Source organism: Amia ocellicauda, chromosome 7 (genome assembly GCF_036373705.1).
Source record: "Amia ocellicauda isolate fAmiCal2 chromosome 7, fAmiCal2.hap1, whole genome shotgun sequence".
Taxonomy (NCBI): Eukaryota; Metazoa; Chordata; class Actinopteri; order Amiiformes; family Amiidae; genus Amia; species Amia ocellicauda.
Genome location: NC_089856.1, coordinates 15,903,063 through 15,917,238, shown reverse-complemented (window position 1 = coordinate 15,917,238; position 14,176 = coordinate 15,903,063). Strand labels below are relative to the sequence as shown.

The 14,176-nt window shown below is 42.5% G+C and overlaps 1 protein-coding gene across 4 annotated transcripts in view; it reads left to right on the top strand.

Moving 5' to 3' along the window:
• The first annotated feature begins 744 nt into the window (after window positions 1-744).
• ap2a1 (adaptor related protein complex 2 subunit alpha 1) overlaps window positions 745-14,176 on the top strand; it is an 82,122-nt gene continuing 68,690 nt past the window's right edge. For all 4 annotated transcript variants that reach the window (XM_066708716.1, XM_066708715.1, XM_066708713.1 and 1 more), the window contains exon 1: window positions 745-1,397. In XM_066708716.1, coding sequence (XP_066564813.1) covers window positions 1,331-1,397 — 67 coding nt within the window. In that variant the 5' untranslated portion in view covers window positions 745-1,330. The remainder of the gene's footprint in view (window positions 1,398-14,176) is intronic.

Genomic DNA, 14,176 nt, shown 5'->3' with positions numbered 1-14,176 from the left:
AACATTGTCATTGTTTCTGGATATTTTACCACACTACACGTTACTGTGTGTATACCACAGTACACCACACTGTACTTTACTGTGTGTATACCACAGTACCCCACACTGCACTTTACTGTGTGTAACCCCCGTACACCACACTGCACTGTCTGTGGGTGTTTGTTAGTGTCTCTGTGTTCTTCAGTGTCGTCTGCTGTATTTTTAATTGGCCATAAATCAATATGTTTGGATAACAATATCAAGTGCAGGAGAATTAGAAACCACCTATTATTATGTATCAGTGTTCAAAGCTCAGGGTGCATGGGGAAAGAGTAGCGATTACGTCATATTATTATTATTATTATTATTATTAATAATAATAATAATAATAATAATAATAATAAAGATCCTACGAGAGAACAATACTTAATATTTACAACATTTAGACTACTACTACTACTGATTATTATTATCATCGTCATCATTCTGTAAAAGAGAAAGACTACATACTGTCACTTCCAGAGAAAACGATAGGAGATACAATCCGCTATTTCGGGAAAGAGATCCCGCAATGGTACTTTTGCCCTAGCCAATTACCGTCTCCTTCTCCCCATGCTAACCAATTATGACCGAGATTACCTTGTGTGGCGTGAGCGTTAACCAATCAACAGGCGCTTGTAGGTAAAACAGGAGGGGTCAGATCGCCATGGAGACTCCAACCGCCTGGCAGGGATTGGAGCAGGAGTTGTTGTCTCCACGCGAGACTCCGGCAGGAGAGAGGCAGCTTCGCCCCCTGGTCACGAGAGCCGCGGCGAGGTCTTAGGCATCCAGACTAGCTGAGAATTTTACAACAATTAAATTCAATTATACGATTTGTACAATTAAAATCGATCAGTTAATACCAGAGAGGGGATATATGTATATATATGTATGTGCAGACAGCGGTTGGCAAAACGGGAAGAATCATTTTGATTTTAAATAGCTGATCAAGGGAAACGGTGCTATCTGGATCAGAAAAATAAGGCATTTGATGCTGATTTGTTTTTATAGTAACTGGAAAACCCGACGGGACGCATCTTAAAGAATAAAAAATAAGCAATACAACATACACGAAATATAAGTCCTATAGAATAATCAATAGGTTCTCATTAACCCGTGTTGTTGTGGATGAGCTGCGCCGGGGGGCAGACGGAGATCAGAGCATTTGCTCGTCTGTTTTTTTATCTGTAGTTTATTTCTTTGTGTGGTGCTTTCAGCCGGATAACAGCGGACATATCTCTCTTCTTCTTCATCATATTATTTATCGGTCGGCGTTGCGTTGTGTAGTCTGTAGCAGCACAGACAAGTCAAGATGCCGGCCGTATCCAAAGGCGACGGGATGCGCGGATTAGCGGTGTTCATCTCCGACATCCGCAACTGTGAGTATCATAGTGGAATCTGCATTTTATTTTCGCTCTTAAATATTTATATTACTCTTTTGAAGTGTCGTTTCGTTGCATCACAGTGAATGTCGTGCTTGTAGTTGCGTCAATATATGCAGCTCTTTATGCATGTAATTGATGCTACATATTCCCTGCTGTATTTTGTGTATGACAAGCTTAAGACTTTGGACTATCGTTATATGGATTTATGTGGAGGGGAAATGGGCAGATGGGGAGAAGAGAGAGGGAGGGATGGGGACATAAAAAAGAGAATGAAGAAGGGACGTGGAGGTCACGTCTGATGTAATTCCGTACAGTTTAGCTTTAAATGTAAGTATTCCCGTCTGAAAAAAAAAAAAAAAAACAATTTCAGTAGAATCTGATGTGTAACTACATGCTTAGTGTGTATATGAAAATACACGTTTAAAAACAAACGATTGAATTAGACGAGGGATTGAGGAGGACACGGAGACTGGGACAAACGAGGGGCCGAGAGAAAAATGAGTTGAATAGAGATGCTTAGTTTGATCCGTTGGCGTAGGTTGTCCTGCAGCTTTGCTATGGCCCGACACATATCATTGCAATACCTGGCGGAATGCCGGCTTTGCAGTGTTGGCCCGCTATCAGTCAAGTGTAGATTGGGGACAGTTTCATTCTGAACCTAAAATAATAGTTTGTTGTTATTATTATTATTATTATTAGACTTCCAGGTCCAGTGCCTGGAAGCCTATTGTTGTTGTAAGGATTTTTATTATTATTATTAGGCTTCCATGCACAAAGTGCTGGAAGCCTATTGTTTTTGTTAGGATTTTTCTTCTTATTATTATTATTATTATTAGGCTTCCATGCACAAAGTGCTGGAAGCCTATTGTTTTTGTTAGGATTTTTCTTCATCTTCTTCTTCTTCTTCTTCTTCTTTTTTTTTCTTCCGCCAGAAATTTTAAATGCCCCTAAAATGCTCATACATGCCCCACTATTATGCTTGTTCATCAGAAGTCGCTCGGACGCACACTTTGTCCGCCATGTTGTGTTTCTGATTCAAGCTCTTTTGCCTGTGCCACAAATTGGCATGCATAACACTAGTACAGAGTCCTACCAAGGGTGTTCAAGGCTAGTTGCCCCAGTGAAAAACATGATTGCCGTGGGCCATTGAAAAAAACCCTATGCACCTCTTCAGACAAGTTACACATTACCTCTACACTGGAATGCACTATGCACATCAAACTCAGCACCTATGTCTATGTCTGTGCATTGAACATAAAACCTGATAATTAAGTTTGTGAGGTACATGCGTGCGAAAATGAAAACGGCTACTACTCCAGAACTCTAAAGCCCAGTGCCCTGAAACTTTGCATGTCTTACATAGACACTGCTATCTATCACGTCTGCAAGAGGCAAGTGACTGTGTGCAACAACATGGCAGCCACAAGAAAATGACTGTGCATGAATACAAAATACACATATTTATAAAAGCATGAAATTGACCCCAGAAAATCAGCAAAATTCATAAACTCTCCAAATTGTGTTACAATATGTCACTTATGACAGCAAATATATTCAGAACTGTAGCCTAATGAACTTAAATTGTCAGTGATTAAACTAGTAGAAAGATCTGTCAAAGTTGATGAAGCCAAGTTGATAGGACACAAAATCTGTCTGCTGTACACCAACCAAAATTAAAGCTTCACATGTCAGCCACATCATGACATTCCTTATGTGGACCTCTACCTCCATCATGTGGTAAAACCTGAGACTTGCATTCGGCATTTTAAATGACACAATAATGAAAACATCACATATATGCTAGAGTGAAAAATACAATGGTACCTTTCAAAATTGATGCATGCAATCAATACATTAATATTATACTTCACTGACATTGAAATACACACTTCAAATGACAAAAGATTGAAAACCTCAGATGTATACTACATTGGATTGAAATTGAAAATAACACATTTCATAACACATCCATTTAAACTACAAATGCCTGCTCAAACCTGAAACCTACTGATGCAACATGGAAGCCTTAAAAGTTGCATGCAACTTCTAGTTATTATTATTATACTGATTTTGTCTTCTCTTTCACCAGAATATGTTCAAATGCCTATAACATTTAAGTCACCAATGGTAGCCATCTTGTTTGTAGTCCAAACAAAAAATGTCAGTTTTCAAACATCGTTTTTTCAGGAACGCCAAAGAGTTGAGCTATGAGACTTATTGTGTACAGTGCACTTATACTGTACTTGTACTTGATTTGGCTATTTTCAAAAATGTATAAGTCACATGGTTTGGCAACCATCTTGGATTATGCTGAAAACACGTCAGCCTCGATTTCTCATAAACCCTTCAACTGGCTGATGTGTGCTTTGGTATACAGTATCTTTGGCCTGTGTTCTACACATATACTAAAAGAAAATTTCCTACATAAAGAAACATGGCAGTAATGAACAAAAGATTTAGACTTATTGTAACTTTTGTTCAATTTTAAGCCTGCAATGACATACTGTCACCACTGGTAGCAGCATTTACCACAAACAGCACTGAGATAAAAAAAATGAAGCCGCCATCTTGGCATGTACATCGTAACAACAAAACACTATCACTCACTTGCTACAGTATTAGAGTGGAAACTATTATTTAAACACACAGACACTTCTGCACGGAAATACGAATAGTGTAAACTGAGATGAAAAAAATGAAAACCGCAAATGTATCTACATTATTATTATTATTATTTTTTTTTTATTTCTTGGCAGACGCCCTTATCCAGGGCGACTTACAACATAAGTGCAAAAACACAGTTCAATAAAGGCATCAATCATTACAAATTCAATTTACATAGAACATAGCAAATCAAAATATAATACATTTTACAACTTCTAATTTACAATTTACACAGGCAAGTACAGTAAGTGAGGTCCTGCATCCTGGACGGTAAAAGCTAAGTGCTGTCAAGATGTAGGGTCACAGTCAGGCGCTACGGGAAAGGGAGCAAGGAGGAAACAAATTAAAAACGCAAGAAGCATAATAACAATCTGTGAAGTGCTATCTGACTGGGGTTAAAGGACTAATATTATACGTATGGGGGAAAAACACGAGATCCAATTTGGAGAGTTTGAGCTCGAGGTGCATCCAGGCAGAAAAAGCAGACAAGCAGGAAGAGATACGAGAGGGGATGAGAGGGTCAGAAGAGGGAAAAGTCAGGAAGATCTGGGCATCATCAGCATAGAAGTGGTAGGAGAAGCCATGGGATGTGATGAGGGGGCCCAGGGAGCGAGTGTAGAGAGAGAACAGGAGCAGGCCCAGGACAGAGCCTTGGGGTACGCCTGTGAGGAGAGGTTGGGGGGTGGATGAGGAACCTTGGTAGGACCGGTCACTGAGGTAGGAGGAGAACCAGGTGAGAGCAGTCCCAGAGATTCCAAGGTCAGTGAGGCAGGAGAGGAGGATGGAGTGATCGATGGTGTCAAATGCTGCAGAGAGGACAAGCAGGATGAGGACTGAGTAGAGGGAGGCCGCCCGAGCACAGCTGAGGAAGTCAGTGACTGCCAGGAGAGCCGTCTCAGTGGAGTGAGCTGTGCGGAAGCCGGATTGCAGAGGATCAAGGAGTGAGTGATGGGACAGAAAGTCAGAGAGTTGACGGTGGACCGCCTGCTCGAGAATCTTTGAGAGGAAGGGGAGTAGGGAGACAGGGCAGTAGTTCTGAGGAGAGGTGGCATCAAGGGTTGGTTTCTTGAGGAGTGGGATGACAGCAGCTTGTTTAAATGCAGAGGGGAAACAGCCAGAGAGGAGTGAGGAGTTGAGGAGGGAGAAGATGAAGGGGAAAAGATCAGGAGCGGTCGCTTGGAGGAGGCGAGAAGGGTGAGGGTCCAGGGCACATGTTGTAGGTTTGTGACGTAGGAGGAGAGTGGAAGGTGAGAATGAAGAAAAGGAAGCTTGATCGGTGGGAGGTTTGGGTGTGATGGGAGAGGAGGGGGTACTGTTGAAGAGCCTGCAGATGTCTGCAATCTTGGAGGAGAAGAAGGTTGGTGAAATCATCAGCAGTGAGAGATGAGGGAAGAGGAGGGGGAGGGGGGGCAAGGAGGGAGGAGAAGGTGGAGAATAGTTTGCGGGGGTGGTTGACAGTGGATTCAAAGAGTGATTGGAAGTAAGACTTCTTGGCTGAGGTGAGTGAGGAGGAGAATGTAGACAGTAGAGAGCGGTAGACTTCAAGGGCAGCTAGGAGTTTGGTCCTTTTCCACTTCTGTTCAGCGGCACGCAGACTAGTTTGGGTTGAGTGGAGAACAGCAGAGAGCCAAGGCTGAGGAGGGGAGGGACTGGCAGGACGTGACGTGAGATGACAGAGAGAGTCAAGGGAGGAGGTGAGGGAGGAGAACAAAGAGGAGGTAGCACAGTTAACAGATAGATGGGAAAAACAGTCAATGGAAGGTAAGAGAGTGAGGGCAGTGGAGGCAAGGGTGGAGGGGGAGATAGAGAGGAGATTACGACGGAAGGTGACAGAGGGAGTGGGTGGAGTGGGGAGGGAGGGAGGGAGGGAGGGAGGGGAGGGGAGGGAAAGGGAGAAGGAAATGAAGTGGTGGTCCAAGATGTCCATGGGTGTCACGGAGAGTGTTGAAGGGGAGCAGCCTCTAGAGAAGATGAGGTCTAGCTGGCGGCCAGCCCTGTGAGTGGGGGGAGACAGGGAGAGAGAGAAGTTAAAGGAGTGAAGGAGAGGAAGAAGTCCGGCACAGTGGGAAGGGTTGGAGAGGTGGATGTTGAAGTCTCCCAGGAGGATGGTAGGTGAGGACAGCGAGGTGAGGGAGGAGAGTAGAAAGTCAAATTCATCCAGGAAGGAGGTGAGTGGACCAGGTGGACGGTAGAGAACTAGAAGGAAGAGGTGAGAGCGAGAGGTGATTTCCACTGCATGGAATTCAAAGCTGTGGGTCGTGATAGAGGAGAGAAAGGAGGGGACAGAGGAAATCCAGAGACTGGTGGGAGGCGAAGGCGGAGATGAAGTCGGCTTTGTTGGAAGCTGAGTGGCAGTTCCACAGGCCTCCAGAGAGTGGAGTAGAGGGGAGGGAGGAGGAGGGGAGAGGCTGAGAGATGAGGTTAGAGGGATTAGGGAAGCAATGGCGTGCAGCTGCACGCCGAGAAGACAGAGAGAGCAGGACGGGAATCGGAGAGATTGTCATGACTTCTTGGTGTTGCTGTTGTTGTGCAGCATTTCCTCGCAGTCTTCTCCTCGCTGGAGTCCCCGCAGCTAGAGTCCCTGCCCTTTGGAGATGGGGCCCTTCAGAAGGGGGGCACTGAAGGCTGCTGGCGCTGACTGCTGGCGTAGAGGTGTGGGGGGCGGTTAAATACGTCACCTGTAACTAATTAGGACAGTGCATACCTGTGTTGCATTGAATGACACAAGGCTGGTTAGGATGTCCCTCCCTCCCACGCTGGACTGCTAATAGCACAGTTAATGGCTGCTTAATATCTGAATACAGACAAAGACAGTGCTAGACACACGCAGTTATACTGAACAATAGCTCGAAGTAATGCTAAATAAATGTTAAATAATCACAGCCTACAGTGTAACGCTTCTGATTACAGACAGGGCGTGTCGAGTCGAGTGTTGTTCATTGTTTGTTTTTTTACATAAGTACACAAACTAGTGAGGGATTATTTCAGATGTAGAGAAACCGTGGAGAAAAGCAAGAGAAACCGAAAGTGAAACTAAAACATACAATTAAAAATGATTCACAAGAAACATGAATAGGTATAAAATAAATACATGAAAATGAACAGTAGAACAAGAGAAATGACGATGCTGAATCTGTAGTGGTGTGTTATTGCTATCAAATTAAAGTAATTTCAAACTGAGATCACAACTAGTGCATGACTATGTTTATATAATGTTAACGATGCAACACGGGGGTCATAACTTCTTCTCTCTCAGTGAAATGGTAACTTATGGTAACATGTTATATACTGAACTGTGCAGAATCGCTGACTCTATACAGTAGATTTGAAAGGGCGAACATAACACCTTTACTGTGCGAGCTACACCTGAAACAATGGACATACTCATTCAGGCGCAATAGTAAAAACGAATTGCTGCTATTTGCAGCTTAGTGATATACTTTGCTTTTCCACCTGTAAATATAAATACCGTACATATCAGAAATCAATGTAACTGTAGAATCTCTGGATGGGTGTGAAATAACTAATTTTAAGCTACTTTAATGTTTGTTTGTGTTCTAAACTGCGAAACACAAAACCTAGAGAATCAAGTGTTTAATAATATATTATGATACTAGGTATTTATGTTATTACCAATGTACTTAAAATTGATATATTGAAATCAAATAAGTGTAGTTGGTTTTTTGAGATTGTAACTGGCATGTACGTTAACATATTTGACCACAAGAGGGGGAACGTTTAAGCAGGAAATGTTTTCAACATGTGTCTTCACCTGATTACTATTTTATTACTATCATTTCTCGACTGCAAGCACCTGGAAGCCTTAAAAGTTGCCTGCAACTTCTAGTTATTATAGTTGTTTGTTATTAAGCAAGTATTGCATGGGTCTCTATATCTGATCCTGTAAAGCTAGTACATTAATGCTCCGTGCGTCCGTGTTTTGTGGATGGTTAATTTATCTGCTGCCAGACGTGTCCGTATGCGTCCGTCACACCCACTAAGGAAATATCTCCGCTTCTGAAAGCGAAGATTTGTGCTGAGACACACAGGGAAAAGATCAGCTACATTATGTTGGAAGATATAATCTCAATTGCCATGTGGGATCACAAAGAAATTAGTTTTATTAGCAGCATGGAGTGAAATCCACATACAGAAACAATGACTGCTTACAGTTAATATCCGAATGTATTAAAAACTTGGATTTCACAGGACCCAGGGCAGTGCAGTGACTAGTTAAAAATAAACGGAAGGATAATAATCAGATCGTAGCAGCCGATTTTATTAATATTGTATGAACAACTGGACGGTGTTTCAGGCTGTTGTTTTGTGAATGGTGTGCAGGGACAATCCACAGAGACAATCAGTATGAAGGCGAACACAATTAAGTTGATGTGTGCCCATTTACAAGTTAAATTAATGAATAAATAAATACAGCAGATCTGGGTTTCCCTGTAAAACATTGAAGACTGGTTTTATAAATGCGTCCATAAATGCCATGATTGAAACCTGCACACGAAATTATAACCTGCTATATTGTAGCTGGATGATTGATCGTGAAACGTGTGTATTTTGTGTAACTTACCCTGGTTAAGGACGTCTGCTAAATAAATTATAAATAATACGGCAAAAAGTATTGTTTGCAGTTACAAATCTGCAGAAAGAGTAATAAGTTAAGGGAGTCATTCTGTGCTATTTAAAATACACATATACTAGCACAAATGATGATGATAATAATACTAAATAGCAAATATGTTATTGTTGCACATGGAAACGTATTCTTATGGGGATGTGCTTGTCTGAATATAATGTTGCCTATACATGTTTAGGTCTTCCTAATATCTCTTAACAGAAACGTGTATTTATTACGCTGTCTTCAATCATGTAAAGCAGAAAGAATAAAATAAACACAAAAGTGCTTTCCACATCAGGCTACAGTGAGGGAAAAAGTATTTGATCCCCTGCTGATTTTGTACATTTGCCCACTGACAAAGAAATGATCAGTCTATAATTTTAATGGTAGGTGTATTTTATCCGTGAGAGACAGAAAAACAACAAAAACATCCAGAAAAACGCATTTCAAAAAAGTTATAAATTGATTTGCATGTTAATGAGGGAAATAAGTATTTGATCCCCTATCAATCAGCAAGATTTCTGGCTCCCAGGTGTCTTTTATACAGGTAACGAGCTGAGATTAGGAGCACTCTCTTAAAGGGAGCCTGTATAAAAGACACCTGTCCACAGAAGCAATCAATCAATCAGATTCCAAACTCTCCACCATGGCCAAGACCAAAGAGCTGTCCAAGGATGTCAGGGACAAGATTGTAGACCTACACAAGGCTGGAATTGGCTACAAGACCATCGCCAAGCAGCTTGGTGAGTAGGTGACAACAGTTGGTGTGATTATTCGCAAGTGGAAGAAACACAAAATAACTGTCAGTCTCCCTCGGTCTGGGGCTCCATGCAAGATCTCACCTCGTGGAGTTTCAATGATCATGAAAACGGTGAGGGATCAGCCCAGAACTACACGGGAGAATCTTGTTAATGATCTCAAGGCAGCTGGGACCATAGTCACCAAGAAAACAATTGGTAACACACTACGCTGTGAAGGACTGAAATTCTGCAGCACCCACAAGGTCCCCCTGCTCAAGAAAGCACATGTACAGGCCCATCTGAAGTTTGCCAATGAACATCTGAATGATTCAGAGGAGAACTGGGTGAAAGTGTTGTGGTCAGATGAGACCAAAATCGAGCTCTTTGGCATCAACTCAACTCGCCGTGTTTGGAGGAGGTGGAATGACCCCAAGAACACCATCCCCACTGTCAAACATGGAGGTGGAAACATTATGCTTTGGGGGTGTTTTTCTGCTAAGGGGACAGGACAACTGCACTGCATCAAAGGGATGATGGACGGGACCATGTACCATCAAATCTTGGGTGAGAACCTCCTTCCCTCAGCCTGGGCATTGAAAATGGGTTTTGGATGGGTATTCCAGCATGACAATGACCCAAAACACACAGCCAAGGCAACAAAGGAGTGGCTCAAGAAGAAGCACATTAAGGTCCTGGAGTGGCCTAGCCAGTCTCCAGACCTTAATCCCATAGGAAATCTGTGGAGGGAGCTGAAGGTTCGAGTTGCCAAAAGTCAGCCTCGAAACCTTAATGACTTGGAGAGGATCTGCAAAGAGGAGTGGGACAAAATCCCTCCTGAGATGTGTGCAAACCTGGTGGCCAACTACAAGAAATGTCTGACCTCTGTGATTGCCAACAAGGGGTTTGCCTCCAAGTACTAAGTCGAAGGGGTCAAATACTTATTTCCCTCATTAACATGCAAAACAATTTATAACTTTTTTTAAATCAATCAATTAATAAATTTGTATTTGTATAGCGCCCTTCGCAGGGTAGCCACAGAGCGCTTTACAGACTGGTAAACATACAACAAAAAAAAAAAAAAAAAAAAAAAAAAAAATCAAATATAGACCTGTAAACATTTTACATGATCTAGAATAAAGTGAGTGAACATTTAAGTAAATAAACCATTTAGGCACGGGGGAGAGAAAAACAAAAAACTCCTATGGTTGGCATGTAGAAAATGAATCTCTGGGGGTCCACGGCTTAGGGTCTAGGCCTAATAGTTGCCTCCCCTCCAGGCAGTATAGTTATTACAGCAACAAGGAGATCAGAAAGTTCTTTATCAGTGCTGCTGTGCTCTTCCCTCTGGAGGAGGCCTCTCGCTGGCCATTGGGGGTGGAGGGTTTGGACCATCAACAGGCTTTGGGTTGCGATGGCTCGTCAAACCTTGGGTGTGAATGCCCCATTGACCCTCCGTGGTGAGGTGCTTCTGGGATGGGTTGTGCCTCATCAGACTTCCATGCTGGGGGACGAGGTGCCTCGTTGGACCCTCAGAGGAGGCTGTTGCTGGAAGACAAGAGGGCAGTCGTGCTCAGATACTGGTCATGCAGTGCAGGACATTTCCAAAGACAGTTGTGCAATTGCATGTCCATGGCACACCGGCGGCACTATGGGCTAGAAAAACAGACTAAACAGATGAGTCTTCAGACGTGATTTAAAGGCTAAGACAGAGGGGGCATCTCTTACATTGGCTGGAAGATCGTTCCACAGCTTCGGGGCCCTATAACTGAATGCTCTACCACCTGCGCTTTTCTTGTGTATTTTAGGGAGCGCTAAGTAACCGGCTTCCTGTGATCTCAATGGCCGACCTGGAGTGTATTCCATAAGGAGATCTTTTAGGTAGGGAGCTGCCAGTCCCTTAGTGTTTTAAATGTTAATAAGAGAACTTTAAAGTCTATCCTGTAGTGCACGGGCAGCCAGTGAAGAGAAGGCAATACTGGAATGATGTGTTCATGTTTTTTTGTTTTTGTTAGGATTCTTGCAGCAGCATTTTGGACTAACTGAAGTGCAGAAATAGCTCTGTTTGTGCTGCCTTACAGAATGGCATTGCAGTAATCCAATCTAGATGTAACAAATGCGTGTATCAATTTCTCAGTGTCCTGTAACGAGAGGAATTGTCTTAGTCTAGCAATGTTTCTAAGCTGGAGGAAGGAAGATCTCGACACATTCTGAATGTGTGATTCAAAAGATAAGATTATGATCACAAATGACACCCAGGTTTCGTGCCATCTCCTTAGGGGAGAAATTAAAGTTATCATTACTCAGTTTTGTTAGTGCATGATGAACAGTTCGATTTTTGTCTCCTAAAATTATGGCTTCCGTTTTGTCAGAATTAAGCATAAGAAATGTTTTTGTCATCCATCTTTTAATCTCAGACAGACAGCACATTAGTTTTTCTAGGTCTATGGTGTTGTTAGGATTTACTGACAGATATAATTGTGTCATCTGCATAACTGTGAAAGTTAATATTATGTCGTCGAATGATATCACCTAAAGGGAGCATGTACAATGAAAAAAGTATAGGTCCGAGGACTGAGCCCTGTGGGACTACGTACTTAACCTCAGTTAAATTTGAGTGGTTCTCGTTAATCTGTACATATTGGAGTCTGTTTGACAGATATTATTTAAACCATGAAAGCACATTGCGGTTTTCTAAGAGGTGTAACAAGATTTTGTGGTCGATTGTGTCAAAAGCCACACTTAAGTCTAATAAAATAATAACACTGGCGTGCCCTACATCAGAGGACTGAAACATGTCATTCAATACTTTTAACAGGGCCGTTTCTGTACTATGGCCGGAACGAAAGCCTGATTTAAATTCTTCATAAAGATGATTATTGGTTAAAAAAGCTTGCAGTTGGTTTGCAACTACTTTCTCTAGAACCTTAGAAAGGAAGGGAAGGTTTGAGATAGGTCGATAGTGTTTAAGTTGGTTAGGGTCGGCACTGGGTTTCTTAAGAAGTGGTTTAATTACAGCTATTTTAAATGAATCAGGAACAGATCCTGAGGATAAAGATACATTAATAATATTGTGTATTCTGTGAATAATTAATGGCAGAGATTGTTTTAGCAGTTTAGTGGGTATAGGGTCTAGTGCGCAGGTTGTTGTTTTCATTTTAGTAATTATGGAGACCAATTCCTGGTGATTTACTACGTTAAACGAGTCCAAGGTAGGCAGGGGCTGTGAAGGACTGCATGTGTCGGCTATAGTATATAGTATATAGTGTGATTGTGACGATGTGTGGGTCCAGACACATGCTGAGTGAAGCCTACAGACTCCAATAGGGACAAGAAACTAACAGTGAGGGGGTCGTCTTTAATGTCAATATGTATGTTAAAGTCCCCCAAAATAATGAGTTTATCATAATGTATGGCTAAGTCAGATAAGAGATTGCTAAATTCGGTCATAAAAAAGGAATAGGGGCCTGGTGGCCTATAAATAGCTATAAGCTGAAGAGGTGGATTAAGCCTAAGTTCTACCTGGTGAATTTCAAAAGATGTGAAGATGTCTAATGGCTTAGTAGACAGGCGCAGGCCTGTGCGGTAGATGGTGGCCAGCCCCCCCCCTGCAGCCTGTTGCACGGGCCTTCTGGCAGTAAGAGTACTCATTAGGGGAGGCTTCTACTAATGGAATAGTGTCGTCTGGTCTTAACCAGGTCTCAGTCAAGGTGAGCACATCTGTGTGTGTGTCAGTTATGGTGTCATTTATTAAGGTTGCTTTGCTAGGTAGTGAGCAGATGTTTAAGACAGCAAGCTTATACATGGGAGGAGTAATGTGAGCAGGTAATTTCTGTCTTGTAGTTTTAACTTTTATTAGATTTTTGAAATGAGGGCCCCGAGAGGAAGGAATACATCCAAGCCTATGACAAATTACTGTTTTAATAGGATAACTATTGATTTTGTTTGTATAAGATTTAATCTCAGCACTATGTACTTTATTGGATGCCCCCAGGCAGGGATCTAGGATCAGGGTCAGGCTATGCTGGGAGTTACAGGCAGACTGCAGTGTAGGACTGCGAGTCCGCAGCCTGACCGGTGCTCTGAGGAGTCACGTTTTCAAACAACTAGCTATATTATCAGATAACATTAGCGCTCCTCTCCATCTCGGATGGAGCCCATCTCTTCTGTATAAGCCAGGCCTTTCCCAAAAACAATCCCAATTGTTCACAAAAACGAAATTATTTGATGCACACCAGCTTGTCAACTAGCTATTTAGAGAGGACAGCCTGCTGACAGCCTCATCCCCTCTGTGTAATGTTGGTAGTGGGCCAGAGACAATTATATTCTGACATCGTTTTTTCGCTGTTTTGCATAGCGATGTAAAATTTCTTTTTTAAATCTCTGATTGTCTACGTCTAATATAGTTACTGCCAGCGTGAATAACCAGAGTAGAAACTTTGCCGCCTGGCAATTCGTCCAATTTAGCTTCGATGTCAGAGACTCTGGCTCTCGGGAGGCATTTTACTTCTTCTGCTTGTGACACAATCTTTATATTTCTAACTATGGAGTATCCAATAATGAGCACCTTCTCAGCAGACGCGCCGCCGAGGGGTTCAAATCTGTTCACGGTCCGAATGGGAGACTGGCGCGCCGGAGCTCTAGCTCTTGATTTCGTGCTTCTAGAGCCTCTCTTTACCGAGAACAAGCGATCCTGCTGTGACTGCGCAGCCGCCGGCGTGGGCCTATCGCTGACTACAGAG